At 41.0% G+C, this 24,454-nt stretch overlaps 5 protein-coding genes across 6 annotated transcripts; 4 read left to right on the plus strand and 1 right to left on the minus strand.

Annotated features, from left to right (window-relative positions):
* Positions 1-6,801: 6,801 nt before the first annotated feature.
* Positions 6,802-10,528, plus strand: LOC126583614 (uncharacterized). Its single transcript, XM_050248068.1, has 14 exons — positions 6,802-7,032; positions 7,121-7,218; positions 7,345-7,524; positions 7,625-7,685; positions 7,801-7,847; positions 7,969-8,061; positions 8,189-8,279; positions 8,658-8,706; positions 9,007-9,123; positions 9,219-9,366; positions 9,575-9,667; positions 9,766-9,834; positions 9,993-10,035; positions 10,153-10,528. Exons 1-14 carry the CDS (start codon positions 6,984-6,986, stop codon positions 10,251-10,253), a joined length of 1,239 nt encoding a protein of 412 aa, XP_050104025.1. The 5' UTR covers positions 6,802-6,983; the 3' UTR covers positions 10,254-10,528.
* An 897-nt stretch (positions 10,529-11,425) lies between these two features.
* Positions 11,426-16,203, plus strand: LOC126583615 (alpha-mannosidase 2-like). Its single transcript, XM_050248069.1, has 4 exons — positions 11,426-12,156; positions 12,480-12,629; positions 12,782-12,814; positions 12,916-16,203. The coding sequence occupies exons 1-4, from the start codon at positions 11,593-11,595 to the stop codon at positions 15,652-15,654; spliced, it is 3,486 nt and encodes a 1,161-aa protein (XP_050104026.1). The 5' UTR covers positions 11,426-11,592; the 3' UTR covers positions 15,655-16,203.
* Positions 16,204-17,126: 923 nt separating this feature from the next.
* Positions 17,127-18,905, plus strand: LOC126583620 (protein transport protein SEC13 homolog B-like). Of its 2 annotated transcripts, none has more exons than XM_050248078.1 (2): positions 17,127-17,294; positions 17,741-18,905. In XM_050248078.1, exon 2 carries the CDS (start codon positions 17,821-17,823, stop codon positions 18,721-18,723), a length of 903 nt encoding a protein of 300 aa, XP_050104035.1. In that variant the 5' UTR covers positions 17,127-17,294; positions 17,741-17,820; the 3' UTR covers positions 18,724-18,905. The 2 variants fall into 2 exon arrangements, with proteins under 2 accessions (XP_050104035.1, XP_050104036.1); XM_050248079.1 differs by having other exon boundaries at positions 17,128-17,294; positions 17,726-18,905.
* A 1,091-nt stretch (positions 18,906-19,996) lies between these two features.
* LOC126583618 (uncharacterized) lies at positions 19,997-22,279 on the plus strand. The gene is made up of 5 exons (XM_050248074.1): positions 19,997-20,558; positions 20,663-20,924; positions 21,471-21,569; positions 21,652-21,863; positions 22,079-22,279. The coding sequence occupies exons 1-5, from the start codon at positions 20,110-20,112 to the stop codon at positions 22,152-22,154; spliced, it is 1,098 nt and encodes a 365-aa protein (XP_050104031.1). The 5' UTR covers positions 19,997-20,109; the 3' UTR covers positions 22,155-22,279.
* Positions 22,078-23,943, minus strand: LOC126583617 (probable galacturonosyltransferase-like 10). The gene has a single exon (XM_050248073.1). It carries the CDS (start codon positions 23,941-23,943, stop codon positions 22,585-22,587), a length of 1,359 nt encoding a protein of 452 aa, XP_050104030.1. The 3' UTR covers positions 22,078-22,584.
* Positions 23,944-24,454: the final 511 nt, after the last annotated feature.

Here is a 24,454-nt window from a genome sequence, read left to right on the forward strand (position 1 = left end):
TCGCTAAGTTCTTTGAATTTTCTTTTGTTGAAGCTTGTATGTTGAAGCTTTCTGAGTGGAGCATGTAGGTTGGGGTAGTGTTCCCTTAATTTCCCGAGTGAGGAAAACTTCTCGGTTGGAGACTTAGAAAATCCAAGTCACTGGGTGGGATCGGCTATATGAATCTTAGAACGCCATTGTGCTCGATCCTGTGTCATGTCCTTCGTTAGATCCAAGTACTCTAAGTCTTTTCTTAGAGTCTCTTCCAAAGTTTTCCTAGGTCTTCCTCTACCCCTTCGGCCCTGAACCTCTGTCCCATAGTCGCATCTTCTAATCGGAGCGTCAGTAGGCCTTCTTTGCACATGTCCAAACCACCGTAACCGATTTTCTCTCATCTTTCCTTCAATTTCGGCTACTCCTACTTTACCCCGGATATCCTCATTCCTAATCTTATCCTTTCTCGTGTGCCCACACATCCAACGAAGCATCCTCATCTCCGCTACACCCATTTTGTGTACGTGTTGATGTTTCACCGCCCAACATTCTGTGCCATACAGCATCGCCGGCCTTATTGCCGTCCTATAAAATTTTCCCTTGAGCTTCAGTGGCATACGGCGGTCACACAACACGCCGGATGCACTCTTCCACTTCATCCATCCAGCTTGTATTCTATGGTTGAGATCTCCATCTAATTCTCCGTTCTTTTGCAAGATAGATCCTAGGTAACGAAAACGGTCGCTCTTTGGTATTTCTTGATCTCCGATCCTCACCCCTAACTCGTTTTGGCCTCCATTTGCACTGAACTTGCATTCCATATATTCTGTCTTTGATCGGCTTAGGCGAAGACCTTTAGATTCCAACACTTCTCTCCAAAGGTTAAGCTTTGCATTTACCCCTTCCTGAGTTTCATCTATCAACACTATATCGTCTGCAAAAAGCATGCACCAAGGAATATCATCTTGAATATGTCCTGTTAACTCATCCATTACCAACGCAAAAAGGTAAGGACTTAAGGATGAGCCTTGATGTAATCCTACAGTTATGGGAAAGCTTTCGGTTTGTCCTTCATGAGTTCTTACGGCAGTCTTTGCTCCTTCATACATATCCTTTATAGCTTGGATATATGCTACTCGTACTCCTTTATTCTCTAAAATCCTCCAAAGAATGTCTCTTGGGACCCTATCATACGCTTTTTCCAAATCTATAAAGACCATGTGTAAATCCTTTTTCCCATCTCTATATCTTTCCATCAATCTTCGTAAGAGATAGATTGCCTCCATGGTTGAGCGCCCTGGCATGAATCCGAATTGGTTGTCCGAAACCCGTGTCTCTTGCCTCAATCTATGCTCAATGACTCTCTCCCAGAGCTTCATTGTATGACTCATTAGCTTAATACCCCTATAGTTCATGCAATTTTGTACGTCGCCCTTATTCTTGTAGATAGGCACCAAAGTGCTCGTTCGCCACTCATTTGGCATCTTCTTTGTTTTCAAAATCCTATTGAAAAGGTCAGTGAGCCATGTTATACCTGTCTCTCCCAAAAGTTTCCACACTTCGATTGGTATATTGTCTGGGCCTATTGCTTTTTTATGCTTCATCTTCTTCAAAGCTACAACCACTTCTTCCTTCCGGATTCGACGATAAAAAGAGTAGTTTCTACACTCTTCTGAGTTGCTCAACTCCCCTAAAGAAGCACTCATTTCATGTCCTTCATTGAAAAGATTATGAAAATAACCTCTCCATCTGTCTTTAACCGCGTTCTCTGTAGCAAGAACATTTCCATCCTCATCCTTGATGCACCTCACTTGGTTTAGGTCCCTTGTCTTCTTTTCCCTTGCTCTAGATAGTTTATAGATATCTAACTCTCCTTCTTTGGTATCTAGTCGTTTATACATATCGTCGTAAGCCGCTAACTTAGCTTCTCTGACAGCTTTCTTCGCCTCTTGCTTCGCTTTTCTATACCTTTCACCATTTTCATCGGTCCTCTCCTTGTATAAGGCTTTACAACATTCCTTCTTAGCCTTCACCTTTGTTTGTACCTCCTCATTCCACCACCAAGATTCCTTTTGGTGTGGGGCAAAGCCCTTGGACTCTCCTAATACCTCTTTTGCTACTTTTCGGATACAACTAGCCATGGAATCCCACATTTGGCTAGCTTCCCCCTCTCTATCCCACACACATTGGGTGATTACCTTCTCTTTGAAAATGACTTGTTTTTCTTCTTTTAGATTCCACCATCTAGTCCTTGGGAACTTCCAAGTCTTGTTCTTTTGTCTTACTCTTTTGATATGTACATCCATCACCAACAAGCGATGTTGATTAGCCACACTCTCTCCAGGTATAACTTTGCAATCCTTACAAGTTATACGATCCCCTTTCCTCATTAGAAGAAAATCTATTTGTGTTTTTGACGACCCACTCTTGTAGGTGATCACATGTTCTTCCCTCTTCTTAAAGAAGGTGTTGGCTAAGAAGAGATCATATGCCATTGCAAAATCCAAGATAGCTTCCCCATCCTCGTTTCTCTCCCCAAAACCATGGCCACCATGAAAACCTCCATAGTTGCCTGTCTCCCTGCCCACGTGTCCATTTAAATCTCCTCCTATAAATAACTTCTCCGTCTGAGCAATTCCTTGCACCAAGTCTCCAAGATCTTCCCAAAATTTCTCCTTCGAACTCGTATCCAACCCTACTTGAGGTGCGTACGCACTAATCACATTGATAAGTTCTTGTCCTATTACAATCTTGATTGCCATGATTCTATCTCCTACCCTCTTGACATCTACAACATCTTGTACCAAGGTCTTGTCCACGATGATGCCAACACCGTTTCTCGTTCTATTTGTGCCCGAATACCAAAGTTTAAACCCTGAGTTTTCTAGATCCTTTGCCTTACTACCAACCCACTTAGTTTCTTGTAGGCACATAATATTTATCATTCTCCTCACCATAACTTCCACTACTTCCATAGATTTTCCCGTTAAGGTTCCTATATTCCACGTTCCTAAACGCATTTTGCTCTCTTGAACTCTACCCTTCTGTCCTAGCTTCTTCACCCTCCCCCGTCTAATAGGATCAAAGTACTTCTTTTGTGTGTCCCGGGTAAAGTTGATAGGAGCATATGCTCCCAAACAACTTTGAGTGGAGTCGTTCGAAAAAAAGTTTCTATGGCCCCCTTGCTCATTTAACACTGCATCCGGGTGCCGATGGAGATACAGCGACCCTTGCTCACTTATCACTGTGCTCGGGCCACACAGCGCGCCACTTACGGGTGACGCCCTAGCTTTAGCGCGATTTTGTTCTGGATTCATTTTCATAAGGATTCGACGTGATCATGGAGTGCCGGCTGTCGACTACCTGACGCCCTCCCCCTCCTCCTTTATCCGGGCTTGGGACCGGCCATGTAAAACATAGGCGGAGTTCATCGTCATCATCATATGATAAAAATGCTTACGTGACTACGTCAATCAAATGGCCTAGGGGAACTCCCGGAGTGGAGGAGGAATGCTTGAGAAGGAATTTCAGTGGCCGATTTGCAGAAGACTTTTTAGTCAAAATGATTTTTGAAATTAGCATAACTTTCTCTTTGGTTTCTGAAATTTACTTACTTTGGTCAATATTCATTTCCATCTTGATTATATCTTCAGTTATCCCATTACTCAGAAACTCGGCAAAAATCTTGCTCCAAATATTTCCTGGAGCACACGAGCAGGATTTGAGAAAAGCTCTTATCGAGGTTAGGAAGATAAGGGGGGTTTCTGGCATTCGAAACTGGCACGTGTGGAGTTTCACAAACTCAGACGTAGTGGTGTTTCGACAGAATTTGACAGGGTTGCTGCAAGGGCACGAGTATCACAGGTACTACACGAAGCTGGAGTCAAGGATATAACATTGCAGTTGGAATGCGTTGGGTCATAGCATTAGAACTTTTGACAACTTTCATCCCTTGACAGAATTGACAGTGACATTGTAGCCCATTTATTGTGGACTCGATGCGATTTAGGACCCTGTTGGCGATTCCAGATGGGTTCTCCAGCGCCTCTTTCGCCATCGTTTGGGGACTTCTTTGTGTACATCTTGAAGCTGAGAAAAAGATTTTGTCAAACATTATGAAGTTTATGATACCAGATGTTTTTCTGCTTGAAGATGGGCATGCATCTTTCCCTCTTGTCATGAGAAGTGGTAGCTCATGTTTGTGTGGCTAATGAATGTAATGGTGTTTGGACATGTCAAGAAACATGCAAAGGGCAATAGTTGTGTTGGGTAGATTGGATGTATGTAAACTTCTTTTAGTAGGTAATACAATATAATGTAGTTTGTGGTTCATGTTCGAGCGATATTCTGATATAATTTATATGTTCGAGAGATATTATGACATAAAATATATTAAGAGAGAAATTCAAGTGTGAGACTATGTTTTAGCTAATTTGCCTACGTTTAGTCGCCTTACTTTAACTCTATAACGAGAATTATCATTGAAATACTAGAGAGTTGATAATGATTATGTATATTTCAAATTATTTTAATCTACGGATAGAGAGACTCGAACAAGTGAAAGGATATATTTTTGACAAAGGATAATGTTATTTACACAATCATTTTTACCTTCCACACACCCATGTTAATTTTTGTCATTGATTTCTTCAATTCATTCAATCTGATGGTCGAACATTGAGAGGGTTGTGTGAGAACTACAAAAAGCGCGTGGAATGTTCAAAAAAGAATTCCAGATTTTCTGAGCTCTCATTTTCTCTCTTTAGAAACTCTCTCCATAAACCCCCTTGAACCAGAGCCAAACCCTAGCCTTCCTCCATGGCCGCCGACCTTTGGCTAAGGCTAGGGGTCGGTGGTAGCTTCTCCTCCTCCTCCTAGCCTCCCTCCTTTCTCCCTGTCCCCTTTTTCCTTTCCATTCCCCCTGCCACCTCAATTTTCTCTTGCCTCGCCAAACACCCCCTCTGTTTCTTAGGCCATTTCCCCATCCTAGCCTTTCTCAGCCTTCCACCCTCATTTCCCCTCTCGTTTCTCTCCTTCTTCATTCAGATCCAGACCTTGCCTTCCCAAGGGTGCTGATCCGTTGGAATCACGTTTACATCACTCTGCTTGGTGTTGTGATTTGCCGGAATCCATGCTCGGATTTGAGCGCAACGCTTCCTTGGTGGTGTTGCTTTGGTTTGGGTTTGCAAATCTGGCGGTGGTTTTGTCTGGGCCACTATTGTTGGTGGTTGCATTTTTCAGATCTGGAATTTATGCCGCATGTGGTTCATCTTTGCATCTCTGCTAGACTTGTGGATGTGGCGGACCCAGATGGTGTTTAGGGTTTTTGTCGTCTTGTGCCTCGGCACGACTATAATCCTTGCCTGAGGGTTCTTTCCCCCACCGGATTGTGTCGTTTAGTGGTTCCCTTCCTGGATTAGTTTTTCTAGCCTAGTTTAGTTTAATTTAATTTAGTTTAGTTTTGAGTTAGTTCAGTCTAACTCTATCGCCACGCCTAACGAGTGTTATGGCCGCGCTACAATGATGATTGTACTTGGTTTCCGCTTTGAGCGTTATATTATGTGGTCTCATCTACTAACGATGACTTTATGTGGTCGTGCTATTCGGCGGTGACTGTTTGCATTCACCTATACAAATATGTTATATATTGTTTATATGACAGGTTTGTATGGATGTAATGGGAAGTTCTTGTACATGTGGTAACTGTCTAGGAGTTTACTATTATTGTCTCTTTTGCACAAATTCACCTTCAGATCATTTTCTTGGACGCTGAAGGATTGTACCCAATTGACACCTATGTATTGCTCTCGAATGATTAATGAAATACCAAATATCGTTGCTTATCAAAACAAAAACAAAAAGTGGGCGTGGATAGCGTGCCAAACGACGTCGTAGATGGTGTCGAGTTCAAGCAAGATCTAAAATATCGATATTATCTTGATATTTCCATCGAAATTTCAGTGTTTTTGGACTACCGATATTTCCGATATCATCGATATTTTAGACCTTGATAGGAACTCTATGTGGTACTAAGTCACTCATGTATCTTATCATGCAATGTATAAAGTGTAAAATATTGTACTAATTCATTGTATAAATGATTATGATGTGTTTAAACTTCTTTCATTAATTACTACATATTTTATACACTCACAATGTTTACCAGCTCGCTATATAATCAACTTAAATTAATTAAATCCATAATGCAATGCATTTCCTTCCAATTTTTTTGTGATAAACTAATAGATAATTGACTAAATAAACATTCTGTAAAGTTTCAATAAAAATTTCCAAGTTTTTCTTACAATTTCCGTGGTTTTTATTCAATTTTTATCGATATCGATAATATCCCGATATTTCCATTGAAATTTCTGTGTTTTTGGACTACCGATATTTCCGATATCATCGATATTTTAGACCTTGATAGGAACTCTACGTGGTACTAAGTCATTCATGTATCTTACCATGCAATGTATAAAGTGTAAAATATTGTACTAATTCATTATATATAAATGATTATGATGTGTTTAAATTTCTTTAATTAATTACTACATATTTTATACACTCACAATGTTTGTCAGCTCGCTATATAATCAACTTAAATCAGTGAAATCCATCATGCAATGCATTTCCTTCCAATTTTTTGTGATAAATCCTGCAAAGTTTCAATAAAAATTTCCAAGTTTTTCTTACAATTTTCATGCTTTTTATTCAATTTTTATCGATATCGATAATACCGATATTTCCTTCGAAATTTTCGTATTTTTGAACTACCGATATTTCCGATATCATCGATATTTTGGTCCTTGAGTTCAAGTAATATTCTCCCTTGGGATCCGATTTTAGCAAAATTATGATTAATTCGCAATTCTCACCACAGAAGCAAAAAGTCAGCATATGTGCTTTAGTAACGAACTCTCTTCTCCTCCTCAAAGCTTCAAACTTTGAGCTTGTCTCCGAGGAGCTGAGATCTCCAGCCCAGCTCAAGATCTAGGGTTTCCGTTTCAGTCATGGGGGAGAAGGTAGTCGCTGTAATCATGGTGGGCGGGCCCACCAAAGGTACTACTCTTCGTACAATTCATAATCTTTTCCTTCAATTTTTGTTCTTCAATTTTTCTGATTTTTTTGCGTTTGAATTTCTGGTCAGGGACTAGGTTTCGGCCTCTGTCATTCAACACTCCGAAACCGCTGTTCCCATTGGCTGGGCAGGCTATGGTGTACCACCCCATTTCAGCTTGTAAAAAGGTTAGCTTTTGGCTTCTGGCTTTTTGCTTTTGGATTTTGTCTTTTCAACCTTTAACCAAAATCCCATCAAAGAATTTTGATTTCGAACTAAGTAGCAAGATTTGAATGCTTGCTTTTATGCTACAGATACCCAATTTAGCACAAATCTATTTGGTTGGATTCTATGAAGAGAAAGAATTCGCACTGTACGTGTCTTCCATTTCCAATGAGCTCAGAGTGCCAGTGAGGTACTTGAGAGAGGACAAACCGCACGGCTCGGCCGGCGGACTGTATTACTACAGAGATATCATCATGGAAGACAGCCCGGTTCGAATTCTATGCTTAATTCTCGTTTGTTTCCATTTTCCACTGCTATGTTTGTAATAAGATTTTGCTTAATGCAATGTTGTATTTGTCTGTGGAACAGTCGCACATCTTTTTGCTGAATTGTGATGTTTGCTGCAGTTTTCCGCTTGCAGACATGCTTGGTGAGTTTTGTGTTCTGTATTCGTGTATGTTAATTGGAAGTTTATTGCGTGTAATTATAGATAAGATTTCAAAAAAGTAATTCCTTTTATTGCTTCTTGTTGTTCGTCGTTGCAGAGGCTCATAAAGGATATAAGGGGATGGGTACAATGTTAGTAATTAAGGTTAGTTTGGTGACAGACAGCTTGAATTATTGAATAATGTTGCAACTCTGCTCCATATTGCTGATGCTCTTTCCTCTTGTTTTTTCGTCATTCTATTCTTCGTTTTTTGGTTCATCTGTAGGTTTCTGCTGAATCTGCAAACCAGTTTGGGGAGTTGGTTGCTGATCCTGCCACCAAAGAATTATTGCATTATACTGAGAAGCCAGAGACTTTTGTACGTAAACGATGCAGTAAATGTTCAGAAATTGTTCATTTAGTTGGTGTTTGATGATCTCAATTCTTCGTTTTATTTGCTTGTTCCCGACCACTTTTTGTAAGGGTTATCTATTTTCTAAATGCAGGTGAGTGATTTGATCAACTGTGGTGTATATGTATTTACTCCAGATATTTTTTCTGCCATTCAAGAAGTCTCCAGTCACCGAGAAGGCAGAGGTTTGTCTTTTTCTCTACTGGCAATATAGTTGTGGATTGGTTTGCACTTGGGATCAAATTCTGGCTCTAAAGATATTATGTTACTTGATTTGTAATTATTGAGAACAAATTTGGCCTCAACACTTATTGCTATTCCTATTTTCCTTTACCCCTATGAAGTAAATATGCATAAATTTTTCACAGTGAATGAATCATTTGCTACTCCATAGAATATTCAAAATGAAGTCATGAAGCTTGGATCATGATGCAAATGAATAGCCGTGCAGAATTCATTGACGTCTGTCCATATCTGAATAATGAACTTATTATAGCTATTTCTCATTTGAATTCCCTGGTTTCCATCTTCTGGGAGTCTGACTTTGTATTTGACAATTGCAGCTAATTTACGTCGTGTTTCCAGCTTTGAAGCCCTCCAGTCCGCAACAAGGTTGACATCTTTATCCTGGTTGCATACTTATACTTTGAATAATGAACTTATAGCAATTTCTCATTTAAATTCCCTGGTTTCACTTGAGAAGTGCTTACCGCTTGTCCAGATCGTATACTTTGTGAATACCTGTTTAAAAGCTAAGATCTTTTTGTGTTAGTACTTAGTACTAGAAGAAGGAACTTTTGTTTGGAATGTCATCTCTTGTGGCATGAACGCAGTGCGTTTAGAAATAGAGTTGTAACTGGTTTAAATTTAGTGTGTGTCAGTTTTAATGTTGATTTACACTCCTTTCAACAGGACTCTTCCTACAGATTTTGTTAGATTGGATCAAGATATTTTGTCACCTCTTGCTGGAAAGAAGAAACTGTATACATATGAGACCATGGATTTTTGGGAACAGATCAAGACTCCTGGGTAGCCTAATTTATCCTAATAGCTTCCTTTATTTTTCCTTTTTCCTTAATCTTTACTATCATTTGCCTTATACTAATATTTGTTTTCTGTTACAGAATGTCTTTAAAATGTTCGGGTTTGTATCTTTCTCAATTCCAAATTAACTCCGAACACCTTTTAGCTAGTGGAGATGGTACCAAGAATGCTAGAATTGTTGGTAATGTTTATGTTCATCCATCGGCAAAAGTACATCCAACTTCTAAGGTAAGTTCACTTTCATCTCATCTTCTACTAATATACATGTACCCCATTTTGTTCTGTTCTTATTTGCGGTTGCATGTATATATTGTACATGAATATTGAACGGTGTAGGATGGTGAATATAGTGGAGGCAGTAGTCATTACTGACACTCTGAAGTAGAGCTTCCTTCTTCTGCATTTCCTTCTAAGTGTGACTTACTTTTGTGCACAGATTGGTCCCGATGTGTCTCTTTCAGCAAATGTTCGTGTAGGGGCAGGAGTAAGGCTTATAAATTGCATTGTCTTGGATGATGTGGAAATCAAGGTATTGAAGTTGGTATATCGATGGATAAACAAGAACCATAGCATATTGGGAATGCTTTAGTGAATTTATCCAAACTTCATTGTTCTATTTCATGACAGGAAAATGCAGTCGTTATAAATGCTATTGTTGGATGGAAGTCGTCTATTGGAAAATGGTCGCGTGTCCAGGCAAGTCTAGCTATGTAGTTGCATGATAAGGAAAACTAACAAACTTTAGCGAATTAAACTAGTAACTCACCTTTTCTGTTAAGTTATAGATTTCTATAAACTTGTACAGCTTGCTCGTCATTCTTGTGGCGAACTAAAAACTTAATTTACTGGTTTAGGCTGACGGAGACTACAGCGCAAAGCTTGGAATTACCATCCTCGGTATGCATGCCTGGTTTCTCAATTCTTTCGTCTTTGAATTTGATGCCGTGGAATGCACAAGTTTATTTTTCAATGTATTTGACCGATTTGAAGAGCCCTCTCGTTTTCTTTTCGCAGGAGAAGAGGTGACAGTTGAAGACGAAGTTGTGGTGATCAACAGCATCGTTCTCCCAAATAAGACTCTTAACGTTAGCGTACAGGAGGAAATCATTCTATGATATTCAAGAGAGAGCTTGCTTCCTGGTTTTTGCTCGCCGCTCGTGTTCATGCCGGTATTTTTGTTTAATTATTTTGGTTAACCAGCGTACTGTATAATTGAGCTACACAAGAACAGCTACGCAACATTTTTGTTTCGACGAAGAATGCATTTGTATCAGATATGTAAAAGTTTATTTGTTTACGAAGGATTGCTTTTCAGTGGGTTCAAAAACAGTCTCAAATGTGCCGGAAAGCGTTAATGTCGAAATGAAATCGAACTTGAGACCTCGAGTTACTACTTTTCTTCTAGTACCTAAAAATTCAAATTTAACTTTAACTTTAACTCAATTGGAGTAATATAAGAGTAAATTGTAGCAATGGTTCTTCAATTTTAACTCAATTGGGGCAATGGTTTCTCAACTAAAAATTCATTAGCATTGGTCTTTTAACTCATCAAAACGTGCAGCTATAGTCTCTCAACTAAAAATTCATTATCAATGGTCCCTCAACTTTAATCCAACTGGATAAATGGTCCATCAATTTTAACCCAATTGGAGAAATAGTCTCTCAACTTTAACTCAATTTTAGTAATGGTCATTCCAACATAACTCTTTTTAACAAAATTTTGACGAAGTTGACGAAAATGATCATAGCTACACGTTTTGATGAGTTGAGGGACCAATAGTAATAGATTTTTAGTTGATGGACCATTGCTACAATTTACGTTATATATATTATATCACATAAAATTGGCCTTTTAGCCAAAATGATACATGAAATTGACATAGTTTCTAATTTAGACCATGAGATTTGAAATCGATAGAAGTGATTCCTGTATTTGAATATTGTTAACCATTTTAGTCTTTTTCTTAAAAGAATTTCGTTGAATAAGGATAAAATAACAAAAATATTTTGAATTTTTGTGAAATCATTTTGGCAAATTGTATAGTAAATTGAGGTTATTTTTATTATTTTGATCCTTGTTTAACAACGATCTTTTACGAAATAACCTAAATGATTGACGATAGACAAATTCAAACAATTTCTATCAAATTCAAATATTAGAAACCAAAATAATGAGTTAAACGGATCTCACAATTGTAGCTAAAAAGTCAAGAAAAATAAAGAAGTCAATAGTGTCGAAGAGAAAAGTCCAATAATCCGACAGATCCGATTGGTATTGCCGTATTGATCCAGTCGTCACTACACTAACCAAAACTGCACTACTACAAACAAACTGAAAACTCTCGGCCGCGGGGTCCACCCACCATTAGCAAGCAAACGACCGACTGTAAAGTGCGTCTTCTCCTCTTCCTCCTTCCCTTCGATATCATTTCGCCCAAAGCAAAACAAACGACAATGGCTTTCTCATCGTACATCGGCAGCACCCGCCGCGGCGGCTGGGCCAACTCCCTCCTCCCCTCCTCCTCCGCTTCCAACCCCAAATCCAAGCTCACCAGAAAGCCCCGCAGGCGATTATCCCTCCGCGACTTCATCTTCGCAAACTTTTTCATCATCGGCCTCTCGATCTCCCTCTTCCTATTTCTCATCGTCATCCTCCGCTACGGCGTCCCCACACCCCTCTCCACCCACTTCAAATCCAAATCCTCCACCCGCTTCTCCAAGCCCCGAAAGCCCGTCTCCCGCAAACCCGATTCGGGCGCCGACGCCGCTGCGGGGGCCACCGTTGACATCACCACCAAGGAGCTGTACGACAAGATTGAATTCTCGGATGTGGACGGCGGGCCGTGGAAGCAGGGGTGGCGGGTGAGCTACAAAGGGGACGAGTGGGACTCTGAGAAATTGAAGGTGTTTGTGGTGCCCCATTCGCATAACGATCCCGGCTGGAAGCTCACCGTCGAAGAGTACTACGATAGGCAATCCAGGCATATTCTCGACACCATTGTCGATACGCTTTCTAAGGTGAGCAAAAAGATTCAAACTTTTAATTGGGTTTTGCTTGAGCTTAAATTTTACTCATTTGGGTTAAATTTTATTGTTTTATATGATTAGTGCATTGAGTTCATATATTCCGGTTAATATATCTGCTAATGCTTTTTCTTGGATTGATTGTTTTAATTATGGAAGAACTTGCATTTTGTATGATAGCAGTAATTCAGCTGAGAAAAAACTATAGGTTAACTACATATAATTTTGGTTTTGCTGTTCTGTTGAGGTTTTTCTGTTTTCGAAACTTTCCGAGATTGTGTGTGATTCAGTTGAGTGGATTTTTCCTGGATGTGTAGGATTCTCGGCGCAAGTTTATATGGGAAGAGATGTCTTATCTGGAAAGATGGTGGAGGGACTCCTCTGATCACAAAAGGGAGTCATTCACAAATTTGGTGAAGAATGGTCAGCTGGAAATTGTTGGAGGTGGCTGGGTAATGAACGATGAGGTAATATTCATATATGTAAGCTTTTGTTTAACTGCATGCTTGTTTTTACTGGTATAGCATATGCTTAGACTACTCTTAGATCTACATTGATTTTTTAACCAATGCGTTCGTGTTGTTGAAGCTTAATAGATTGGTTCTTCTTCTTGATGCAGGCTAATTCACATTATTATGCCATAATTGAGCAGGTACATTATATTAAATTTTTTATATTGTTCTTTGTTAAGATTTTATGCATCTCTTATGCTGCTGAATTGCTTCTTATATCTTTCGGCAATTGATGTATCAGATGACTGAAGGAAATATGTGGTTGAATGAAACTGTTGGGGTTGTTCCTAAAAATGCATGGGCAATAGATCCGTTTGGATACTCACCTACCATGGCATATCTTCTCCGTCGCATGGGTTTCGAAAATATGCTTATTCAGAGGACCCATTATGAGCTGAAGAAGGAACTTGCACTGCATAAAAATTTGGAGTATATATGGCGTCAGAGCTGGGATGTGGATGAAACTACTGATATTTTTGTCCATATGATGCCCTTTTATTCTTATGATATTCCACATACTTGTGGGCCAGAGCCGGCCATTTGTTGTCAGTTTGACTTTGCTCGAATGCGTGGCTTTGTTTATGAACTTTGTCCGTGGGGAGACAATCCAGTAGAGACCAACCAGGAAAATGTTCAGGAGCGGGCACTTATTCTACTGGATCAATATAAGAAGAAATCAACACTGTACAGGACAAATACACTTCTTATTCCTCTTGGAGATGATTTCCGCTACATAAGCATCGATGAAGCTGAAGCTCAGTTTAGGAACTACCAAATGTTGTTTGACTATATCAATTCTAATCCCAGTTTAAACACAGAGGTCAAGTTTGGAACTTTGGAAGATTACTTTTCGACCCTTCGTGAGGAGGCTGAAAGAATAAATCATTCACTTCCTGGTGAGATTGGTTCTGGTCAGGTTGGGGGTTTTCCTTCTTTGTCAGGTGACTTCTTCACTTATGCTGATAGGCAACAGGACTATTGGAGTGGCTATTATGTGTCCAGGCCTTTCTTCAAGGCTGTTGATCGAGTACTCGAGCAAACACTTCGTACCACAGATATGATGATGGCTTTCCTGCTTGGGTACTGCGAGAGAGCACAATGTGAAAAGTTGCCCATGGGGTTCTCCTACAAGTTGGCTGCTGCCAGGAGGAACTTGGCTCTTTTCCAGCATCATGATGGTGTGACTGGTACTGCTAAAGATCATGTGGTCCTGGACTATGGGACTCGGATGCACACATCTTTGCAGGACTTGCAGATTTTCATGTCTAAAGCTATTGAAGTACTGCTTGGAATACGCCATGAGAAAAATGACAACAACCCTTCTCAGTTTGAGGCAGAACAGGTGAGATCTAAATATGATGTTCAGCCTGTCCATAGAGCAATCATGGCCCGTGAAGGAACTAGACAATCAGTGGTGTTTTTTAATCCTTTGGAGCAGACAAGAGAAGAGGTTGTGATGGTTATTGTTAACCGTCCAGATGTTACTGTTCTGGACTCAAACTCGACATGTGTTCAAAGCCAAATATCTCCTGAGCTGCAGCATGATAAAAGCAAAATATTTACTGGAAGGCATCGTGTCTACTGGCAGGTTTCTGTTCCCGCCTTGGGGTTGCAAACATATTACATTGCTAACGGGTTGCATGGATGTGAAAAGGCCAAACCAGCAAAACTAAGATTCTTCTCAAAGTCTAGTTCTTTATCTTGCCCCACTCCATATGCATGCTCAAAAGCAGATGCTGATGTGGCTGAAATCCAGAACAGGCACCAAATACTCACCTTTGATGTGAAGCATGGTCTGTTGCAGAAAGTCAGCTATAAGAATGGTTCCCCAAATGTTGTGGGCGAAGAAATAGATATGTACTCTAGTTGGGGAAGCGGAGCCTACCTATTTAAACCCAACGGTGATGCACAGGTTATCATCGAAGAAGGTGGGCAGTTGGTGATCTCTGAGGGCCCTTTGGTGCAGGAAGTATACTCTTATCCAAGGACTGAATGGGAAAAGAGCCCCATTTCTCATAGCACTCGTGTCTACAATGGAGAGAATACTGTACAGGAATTTCTCATCGAGAAGGAGTATCATGTTGAGCTTCTTGGTCAGGAGTTCGATGACAAGGAGTTGATAGTTAGATATAAAACAGATGTTGATAACAAAAGAATATTCTTTTCTGATTTAAATGGCTTTCAGATAAGCCGGAGAGAAACCTATGATAAAATCCCAGTTCAGGGCAATTACTACCCTATGCCTTCTCTTGCATTCATGCAGGGGTCTGCTGGTCAGCGGTTTTCAGTCCATTCCCGGCAGTCTTTGGGTGTGGCAAGTCTTAAAAATGGATGGTTGGAGATTATGCTTGACCGTCGTTTGGTAAGAGATGATGGACGAGGTCTTGGACAAGGAGTGATGGACAATCGTGCAATGAATGTAATCTTCCACATCGTTGTGGAGTCTAACATTTCAGCCACATCAAACCCGGTTTCCAACCCATTGCCCTTAAATCCCTCGCTTCTTTCTCACCGCGTCAGTGCTCACTTGAACTATCCGTTGCATGCATTCATTGCCAAGAAGCCAGAGGAGTTGTCAGTGCAGCCACCCCCAAGGTCTTTCTCCCCCTTAGCCGCTCCCTTACCATGTGATCTGCATATTGTAAGTTTTAAGGTTCCCCAACCTCTAAAATACTCTCAGCAACCTCTCGAAGATTCTAGGTTTGCCCTAATTTTACAGAGACAGAACTGGGACGCTTCATATTGTCGGAAGGGCAGATCAGGGTGCACTAGATTTGCTGATGAGACTGTGAATCTCTTTTACATGTTCAAGGACCTTAAGGTATTGAATGCGAGAGTTACTTCCTTAAATCTTTTACATGAGGACATGGATATGCTTGGGTATACTGAGCAATTTGGAGATTTTGCTCAAGATGGACACGTTCTTATATCTCCAATGGAAATACAGGCTTACAAGTTGGAATTGCGGCCACCCAAATGAATGTACTAGCAACTGGTTTCTTACTGTATTCTCATTGTTGCTTCTTCAGCAGGGTTTATAGCTAAGAGCTATGACGCATCCTTATCTCTCCCGTAGAAATGCAGGCATACAAGTTCAAGTTACTACCACACGGGCAAAGGTACCAGTGACTGATTTCATTACTGCATTCTCATGGACGCTTCGTCAATGGGGTTAGTAGCAAATCACAATGGTTTCTCACATCCCGCTATCAGCCTGATGAAAGTGGGAACCATATACATGCTGCTACTTCAATACATGTTGCCAAGTCAGGGCATGGACAACTAGTAGAGTAGCGATACAGTCAAAGCAGTCATCCACGGTTGCCCTTGCGAGCAATTCGATTGATAGACTTGCCCTCGGGATTCTTTTTGTTGTAAAACTGCTGCTGACAGTTATGTATGAGATTAGGACTAGTATTTGTGTTCAAAATGATAGTGAGGTAAGTGGTAATGTTTGGATTTTGTTTCAGCTATGATTTTGCTTGTAATGTTTCGCATCCATGATATAGAGGGCTAATTTGTTGTCTAAGTACATCCATCCAAGAGATTTTTAGGTATGATCACTCGGGCCAAGTCACCTGTCCGTCCAAAGACAACAACTTTGGTTTGAGCACCAAGACACAGTGGTACGTAGGGCCGGAATGTATGGGTTGGTCTTGGGTGAGATTTTGTGCATGGAGGGATGAGGCCGTTCAGAAGGCCAAACCCTAGAATTTCTCTCGTCCAAGACACAAACAAGGAGGACCTCTTGTATTTAGGACCGTCGACCCGAATGCAAAGAGCTCTCTTCTTTGTGTCTTTGAGCGGGTGAGAAACTATTGTACAAAAAAGGGAAAATTATGTGACAAGCATCCATTGTAACAAGCGCAAAACATCTATTGGACACTTGGCAAGAGAGTCTCTCCTCAAACAAGGAAGCAAATTGTCCGCCTTTCTATTATGTTGCCCTTCCCATTCCCTCTTATTTGTACGGTTACAGTTAAATCACATCAACATTTTATATTCTTATTGTTTTTTGTTTTATTATCTTTATAAAAATATCAATATAAAATGTTAACGTGGCTTAACCATAACCACACAAATAGGAGGAGATGGAAAGGGCACCATAACAGAAGGGCAGACAATCTGCCTCCCTCAAACAAACTCGCGATGTGACAAACATCTATTGAACGATCAACTGGGCCAACTGGCTGGCTATGCATATTAGGGAAGCCGGATGAGGATCCTGTTCGGATCCTCTTTGTGAGAGTTATGAGGATCCTCAAATTGTGTTCGTTTATCGTACATTGTACGATCAATTTTCTTCGCATGCTATTCATATTTAATTTTAAATAAAAATATTTAAAATAATTTCTAACCGGACGATATATGATAAGCGGACACAATTCGAAGATTCTCATAATCCTTGCAAGGGAAGCCCATATCCAAATCAGAGCCCACGTGCCTAAACATTCCCTAAGAAACACATACGCACGCTCTGAGCTGCTGAAGCCTGAAAGTTAGCGACTCTCTCTCCTCTCTCTTACAAAGATAAGCGCTTTCTCTCAACTCAAGAAATTTTGGTTCTCCGATCAGAGACCGCCGCCGCGTCCTCTCTCACTCTCTCTCTTCCTCTCAGAGGTCAGACGCTCCTCCGCCGTGTTCCTTGTTTATATTTCCGATGTAAAATCAGTTCAATTTCTGGCACGATATTTTCAGATCTATCACACTTTATTTCTAGATCTTCCCTTACGGAGCTTCTGAAATCAAAGTTTCTGGAATTTTTATATTTCGGCTGCAATTAATCTGAAATTATGATTGATTTCGTTTTATTGGTATGAACATTTAAATTAAATTATGGGTTTTTATAGCGAATTTTTTTTTTCTCCTGTGATCTGTTAAGATCTTCAACCTGCTGTAAGAGGAATTTCTCGCAAAATAATATTTTTATTGTGAATTTGTTTACTTCAATTTCTCGTTGTTTGTGATATAATTTGCCTATAGAAATTATCTGAATTGCAATAATTTGGGAATTTAGTTATTGAATATTAGACTTGAATTTTGATGTGAAGAACATTGTACTCCAGAGGAAGCAGAGACAAATTCAGGAAATTGAAGGAAAGGTGATTTGGGGAAATTTTCGGCACGAGAATATAAATTGGTAACGATGCCTGCACAGAAGATCGAAACGGGTCACCAGGACACTGTCCACGATGTAGCCATGGATTACTACGGAAAGCGTCTAGCAACAGCTTCGTCTGATGCCACCATTAAGATAATTGGTGTTGGACACGCATCACAGCACCTAGCTACATTGTCAGCTCATAGCGGCCCTGTTTGGGAGGTAGCTTGGGCGCATCCCAAGTTCGGGTCGATCCTTGCTTCCTGTTCTTACGATGGTCAGGTGATCATCTGGAAGGAGGGTAATCCGAATGAGTGGCAACAGGCTCATGTTTTTAATGACCACAAGTCGTCAGTAAATTCCATTTCTTGGGCGCCTCATGAACTTGGTCTAATCTTAGCTTGCGGTTCTTCTGATGGGAATATATCGGTTTTCACTGCCAGGGCCGATGGTGGTTGGGACACCACTAAGATAGATCAAGCCCACCCTGTTGGAGTAACCTCAGTTTCATGGGCCCCAGCAATGGCTCCTGGCGCTCTAGTAGGATCTGGTCTGCTTGATCCCGTTCATAAGCTGGCATCCGGTGGGTGCGATAATACTGTGAAGGTGTGGAAGCTGTACAATGGGATTTGGAAGATGGATTGCTTCCCCGCCCTTCAAATGCACAGTGATTGGGTGAGAGATGTAGCCTGGGCACCCAACTTGGGACTGCCAAAGTCCACAATCGCAAGTGCTTCGCAGGATGGAACAGTGGTGATTTGGATTGTGGCTAAGGAAGGCGAGCAATGGGAGGGGAAGGTTTTGAAGGATTTCAAGACCCCGGTCTGGAGGGTGTCATGGTCACTAACCGGAAATTTGCTGGCGGTAGCTGATGGGGATAACAATGTAACATTGTGGAAAGAATCTGTCGATGGCGAGTGGCAACAAGTAAGCACAGTCGAGCCATAGGTTTTGTGATCACCACTACTTCCAATTGCTGTCGTAACGGTATTTTTCATCAACTAGATTGATAGCGTCTTAGAACAGAATTATGTCGGTTTTATTTTCAATACTTTGCCTGTAACAGTTAGTGCTTTATCGAATTGGTTTTTTGCTTATTGTGGGATGAAGATTCAGGTTTCGTGTTGTAATCAGTTGGAGTTGTTCGATCGTATGTGTTTTCACTGGTGAAACGGTAAGGGGTGTGCTATCCACAAACCTTTTTTTACTTCTTATACATCCTTGTTAATTTCTTTTCGTTGATTTTTTTTCAATTTATCTAATCCGGCTGCCGAAAATTTAGAAGAGTGTGTGAGAAGTAAACAGGGGTGTGTAGATATCACACCCCAATGGTAATAGTCAAAAGTTACTACTCGTTGGTTTTCACTTGGAGAAAATGCTCAAGTTATGACCAAACTATGATATCTTTGCCAATGTTGCTTACCTGCTTGGCAAGATTTTTGTTAGTCGGGGAGTTCAAAAATGACGTGTGATTGGAACGGGGGAAGGAATCTAGATCCTCTCCGGATTAGGAGACGACGGATCAAGTAATTCGGATCATTTATTTCAAATTGTACGGCTTTATTAGGATGAAGCCAATGGATCAAGTAATTCGGATCACTCATCTCAAATTGTACGGCCTTCATTACTCCATCTTACTGACTTATTTCACAAAAACCAAGAGTATCCTCTTCCTCTTTTGAACGGTTTAAATCGAATTACGTGGCCTGTCAGCTCACAAAAACCAAGAGTACAAATCTCCCTCTTCCTCTTTTGAACGGTTCAAATCGAATTACGTGGTCTGTCAGCTCACAGAAACCAAAAGTACAAATCTCCCTCTTTCTCTTTTGGACGGTTCAAATCGAATTACGTGGTCTGTCAGCCCACAGAAACCAAAAGTACGAATCTCCCTCTTCCTCTTTTGAACGGTTCGAATCGATTTACGTGATCTGTCAGCTCAGGATCTCAATTACAAAGAAGAAAAAGAGAACAAAGTATAGCAACCAAGTTCTTTTTATCCTCTACTTTAGCTAATTAGATACGTGGTCCAATTGCAAATTGCCAACTCACTCGATTACAATAATTGCAATAGTAATTAAATTTTATTTTATTAGAAATTGATTCACAAAAATCCCACAACAAACTTGTACTCGCTTTCGCAGTAGGTACTTGTCTAAATATTGATCTCCTCGTTTGGTCCACCAGTGGTGAATCTGTAATTTCCTCAAAAACCCAGGTCAATCTCATCAGCCAATCAAAATTGAACGGGCAGATATAAAGATTGAAGATTCCAGGAGGCGCAAGCCACAGAGAGTGAGAGAGGCGGAGAGCTTCCAGCAAATAGCCAGCTCGTTCATGGCGGCGCCAGCTCGCGCCTTCGTTTTCTCCCGCGTCGCCGACCTCTCTCTCAAGCCATCCCAACCGCCGCCACCGATTTCCCGCCACCTCCTCGTCCGCCCCTTACTCCCCTCCTCCTTTCCGCGGCGACGTGTATCCGCCGGTTCAACTTCTTCTGTCCGATGCCTCATCTCCGGCGTCGACGGCGGCGGCGTGTCGGACGAGTTCGTCTCGACTCGGAAGTCCGGGTTCGACCGCGGGTTCTCCGTGATTTCGAACATGCTCAAGAAAATTGAGCCCCTCGACACCTCCGTTATCTCCAAGGGCGTTTCGGATTCCGCCAGGGACTCCATGAAGCAGACCATTTCTACTATGCTGGGGTTGCTCCCGTCCGAACAGTTCTCCGTCACCGTTAGGGTTTGCAAAGCCCCTCTCCACCGCCTCCTCGCATCCTCCATAATCACCGGGTAATAATTCACATTTTTATCCCCTTTCTTCAAATTTCAGTAATTTCAGTGCGTAATTGTATTAATTAGAGTAAAATTGCTTTGGGATTTATTGTATCAATTAGATATACACTGTGGAACGCGGAGTATCGGATATCGTTGATGAGGAATTTCGACATATCCACGGAGAATTCTGTGCCGTTGGATCGGTCGGAGATGGATGGGGTGTCGGATAGGGTGGAAAGCGAGGAAAGGGATGGTGGAAATGGTATCGGGGTGAGTAGCGAACTCTTGGATTCAGCAACTCCTCAGGTTTTCGGCGATTTGCCTCCGGAGGCTTTGAATTATATCCAGACGTTGCAATCAGAGCTGACAAATGTGAAGGAGGTGAGCATTTGCTCTCTGAATTTTCTGTCCTTTTCATTTCCACAATTACTAGTGCTTTTCTTCGAATTGAGCCTAAAATAGTCGAAAATTCTAGTTTGGACTGCTTTTTTTAAGTTTTGAAAGCAAGATCAAAGCTCCTTTTTGTTTGGTTTATGATCTTCCAAGTTTTAGGTTCTGAACGTTTTTATATTCGTTGTATGTGTCTTGTATCAATCTTATATACGAAGGTGGCAAATCAACCCATTCGGTTGTCAATAGGTAACCATTAAGACCCGTTTAGTTTGATTTCACCGTAATAAGGTGGTGAGATTGGTGGTGGTAAGAATGGTAGTGGTGATGATGGTGTAATACCTTATTATGTTGAAATCAAACTAAACAGGTCTTAATGGTTACCCATTAACAACCCAATGGGTTGATTTGCCACCTCTAGGTAACGATGCTCAAGTTTTGTGTTTTTGAGCTTAATTTGATATTGAAGTTAAATGCTTGAAGGATTGTGCATTGTTTTAAGCAGAATGTGGGAATGACATGCTTTGCTTTTTTCAGGAACTGAAGGCGGAAAAGCAGGAAAATATGCAACTAGAATATGATAGAGGACCTAGGAATGATTTATTGGAGTATCTACGGTCTCTAGATTCTAATATGGTAATAATCTTACTTTGCGATGGGGTTGCAATTTTTATGAGTCCATCCTTTCTTATGATGCTACCATCATTTGTTTTAACAGGTAACTGAACTATCTCGACCGTCATCATTAGAGGTGCAGGAAATTATACACCAGCTTGTTCAAAATATATTGCAGAGATTCTTCAAAGATGGTACTTCCTCAGAATTTGTTGAGGATTTGGAGACAGGGGACAAAGAGATTAGCCTAGATGCTGATGGCGAACTTGAGACCATAGGAACTTCACGAGATTACCTAGCGAAACTGCTTTTCTGGTTAGACTCCTGTCATAGTCCTCCTTAAATGGCTTGTTTTTATTGCTTGTCCAAATTTGCTTTGCATGAAGTCACTTCTGGGAATAGTCCGCGTTCACATAGTTTATACGTATAGTCGTAGGCGCAAATAAATGCTCCAGATTTCTGAGATATCGTACTAGTTGAACCGATTCCATTAACGATTGAAATTTGAAAGTTCACATTTCGTTTGGCAGGTGTATGTTGTTAGGTCATCATTTAAGAGGCTTGGAGAACCGATTACATTTGAGTTGCGTTGTTGGATTATTGTGAAGAGGGGAAAGTGCGAAGCGTGTACATTCTTCATGTTCATCTATGTCAACCTTGTTTGTTTTACTAGTTCATCTGTATCATTCTTCTTCTTCGAAATGAAAGCGTTTTACGGAATACCGCAATAATTTTCGCTTGTTCTTCTGACCTCTTGCATCTTGATCTGCATAACTTAACCTATCAAAGATTTGGAAAGACGATCTAAATAAGATCAAAACCGAGCGCATTGACGGTCTGGGCATATGTTGATCGTACAACGCACCAGAAGACCACCTTGAGAAAAGAAAAACGGAACGATATGTTCCAAAATTTTCATTCAGTTCAAATCTCTCCCTCTATTTACATCTGGTAAAAATAATATTTCCTCCTATCTATCAACGAATTTATGTAAAAAAATAAAAAAATAAATAAATAATCCTGTGCCTAATTAATGCTACAACATAAAAAATTGTTGATGTGTTTGTTGAAGAAGATGCAGATCTTGAAGGTGACTTTGATGGTGTTTGTAGAGATCGTAAGGGGCCCAGAGAAGATCGACAGGGCAAGGCATTCCCAAATCCAGCCGCGTCCATGGCTTCCCTCCGCCGCTCCAATGCAGCAAACTCACCGGACCCGGATGCAGAGGCCTGCAGCTGTTCATCAAATTATCGCCGCCGAGGCCGTGCTGGTTCCACCGGTGGTGAATCGCCTCCACGTCGCCGCCGAACACCAGCAAAAACGGCGGAAGAGAACCCAGCTCGTAAATCCTCTTCTCCTTCTGAATCTCCATCCAGTTCTCGATCTTTCTCGTAAACCCTCCGGCTCTCCATCTCACCAAGTCGATGACCATCACGCCGGTGTTGAAATAGCACGGGGTTTTTTTATCGAACGCCTTGGGGAGCTCGGAATCTCTCCAGAACTCGTCGGAGAAATACTTGGTGAAATTGGCGTGGCAGTACTCCGGAGCTCCGATCACTCTCGACCCGGATAAGGAAATCCCCCATAACTTCTGGATGTCATCGACAACAACGACATCGGAGTCGAGATATATCACTCGCTCAACGCAGGCGTCGAGCAAATCAGCCAAGTAGCTCCTCGCGTAGTTCAATGGGTTCTCCAGAGCTCGGCGAATCGAAGGAGAAATCAGATGGTTCACCAGACTCTCTCTGAAGATATAAACTCGGAAATTAAGCGCCGGAAAAGTTGACGTCAGAATGCGAGAGAGGCGGTGAGAATCAACCGAGCCGGAATCCGAGGCGACGAAGTGGAAGAATATGTTCTCCGGGCAGGAGGCTTGCTTGAAAACAGAGTGCACGGCGGCAATGGTGCCGCGCAAGTACTCGGAATCGATGGTCATTGCGACGTGGACGAGGGAGGAATCGCAGACGTCGTTTGCTGCACCCGGAAGAACAGGGCAGCTGATTCCGTTTGTGTATTTGGGAGCTTCTGAGAAATCCATGTGGAATCGTTTTTCATTTCCCGGTTGGGTTTGCGAGTCCGGGAACGATCGGATTGCGTTTGCGGGAATGGGGACGGCGGAGAGGAGGAGGAGGAGGAGGAGGAGAGCAATGGGTTTAAGGAGAAGCATCGTCGGCGATGGAGGAGGGGAATGGAAATGGAGAGGAGGAGGAGAGGAAGGAGTATATGTAAGTGAAATGGTCAAAGAAAAAGCAGAGAGAGAGAGTAAACGTCTTTTTTGTGTTAACAGAAAAACGCGTCTGAATATTATTTGGTTGCTTAAATTGTAATAATTAGTTGGGACCAAAATATTAAAATTGCACCAACAGTCCCCGTAGCTTATTCGGGTTTTCATTTTTGTTCCGATATAGTTTGTTTTTCTTTCGTGTTAATCCCTGTAGGTTCGTTTCGATAGTATCGTTTCAATCTGGCAATGAGGCTGAATTTTTTTTTTTAAGTTTTATAAATACAACTTCACTTGGGAATCCTATACCGATTATTAATCAGACGCAAACCTCGTGGATTTGTTCTTTTGTTTCTCAGTTACAGGGTATTGAAAGTTGTTTTTCTGTTGTTTTCCTTGCAGGCTTTTACGAGTTATGCTTATGTAGGGAAGGAGTTATGCTCATAAAAAGCACTTTTAGTGTTTGTATAAGCAATCACAAACATGTCTAAAGTAAAAATCAAAACAAACTTATTTGGATGAAAGTGTAAAAAAATAAATTGTAGAGAAGAAAGTGAAATTTCTGGAAAACTGAGAGGACTTTGGTTTGGTGCAGAGGAATTTTCCATTAGCTTTCGGGTTGTTTGAATATTATTTTAGTATTGGATAATAAATAAAAAATATATTATTTTAATATGCTTTT

Source organism: Malus sylvestris, chromosome 9 (genome assembly GCF_916048215.2).
Source record: "Malus sylvestris chromosome 9, drMalSylv7.2, whole genome shotgun sequence".
Lineage (NCBI taxonomy): Eukaryota > Viridiplantae > Streptophyta > Magnoliopsida > Rosales > Rosaceae > Malus > Malus sylvestris.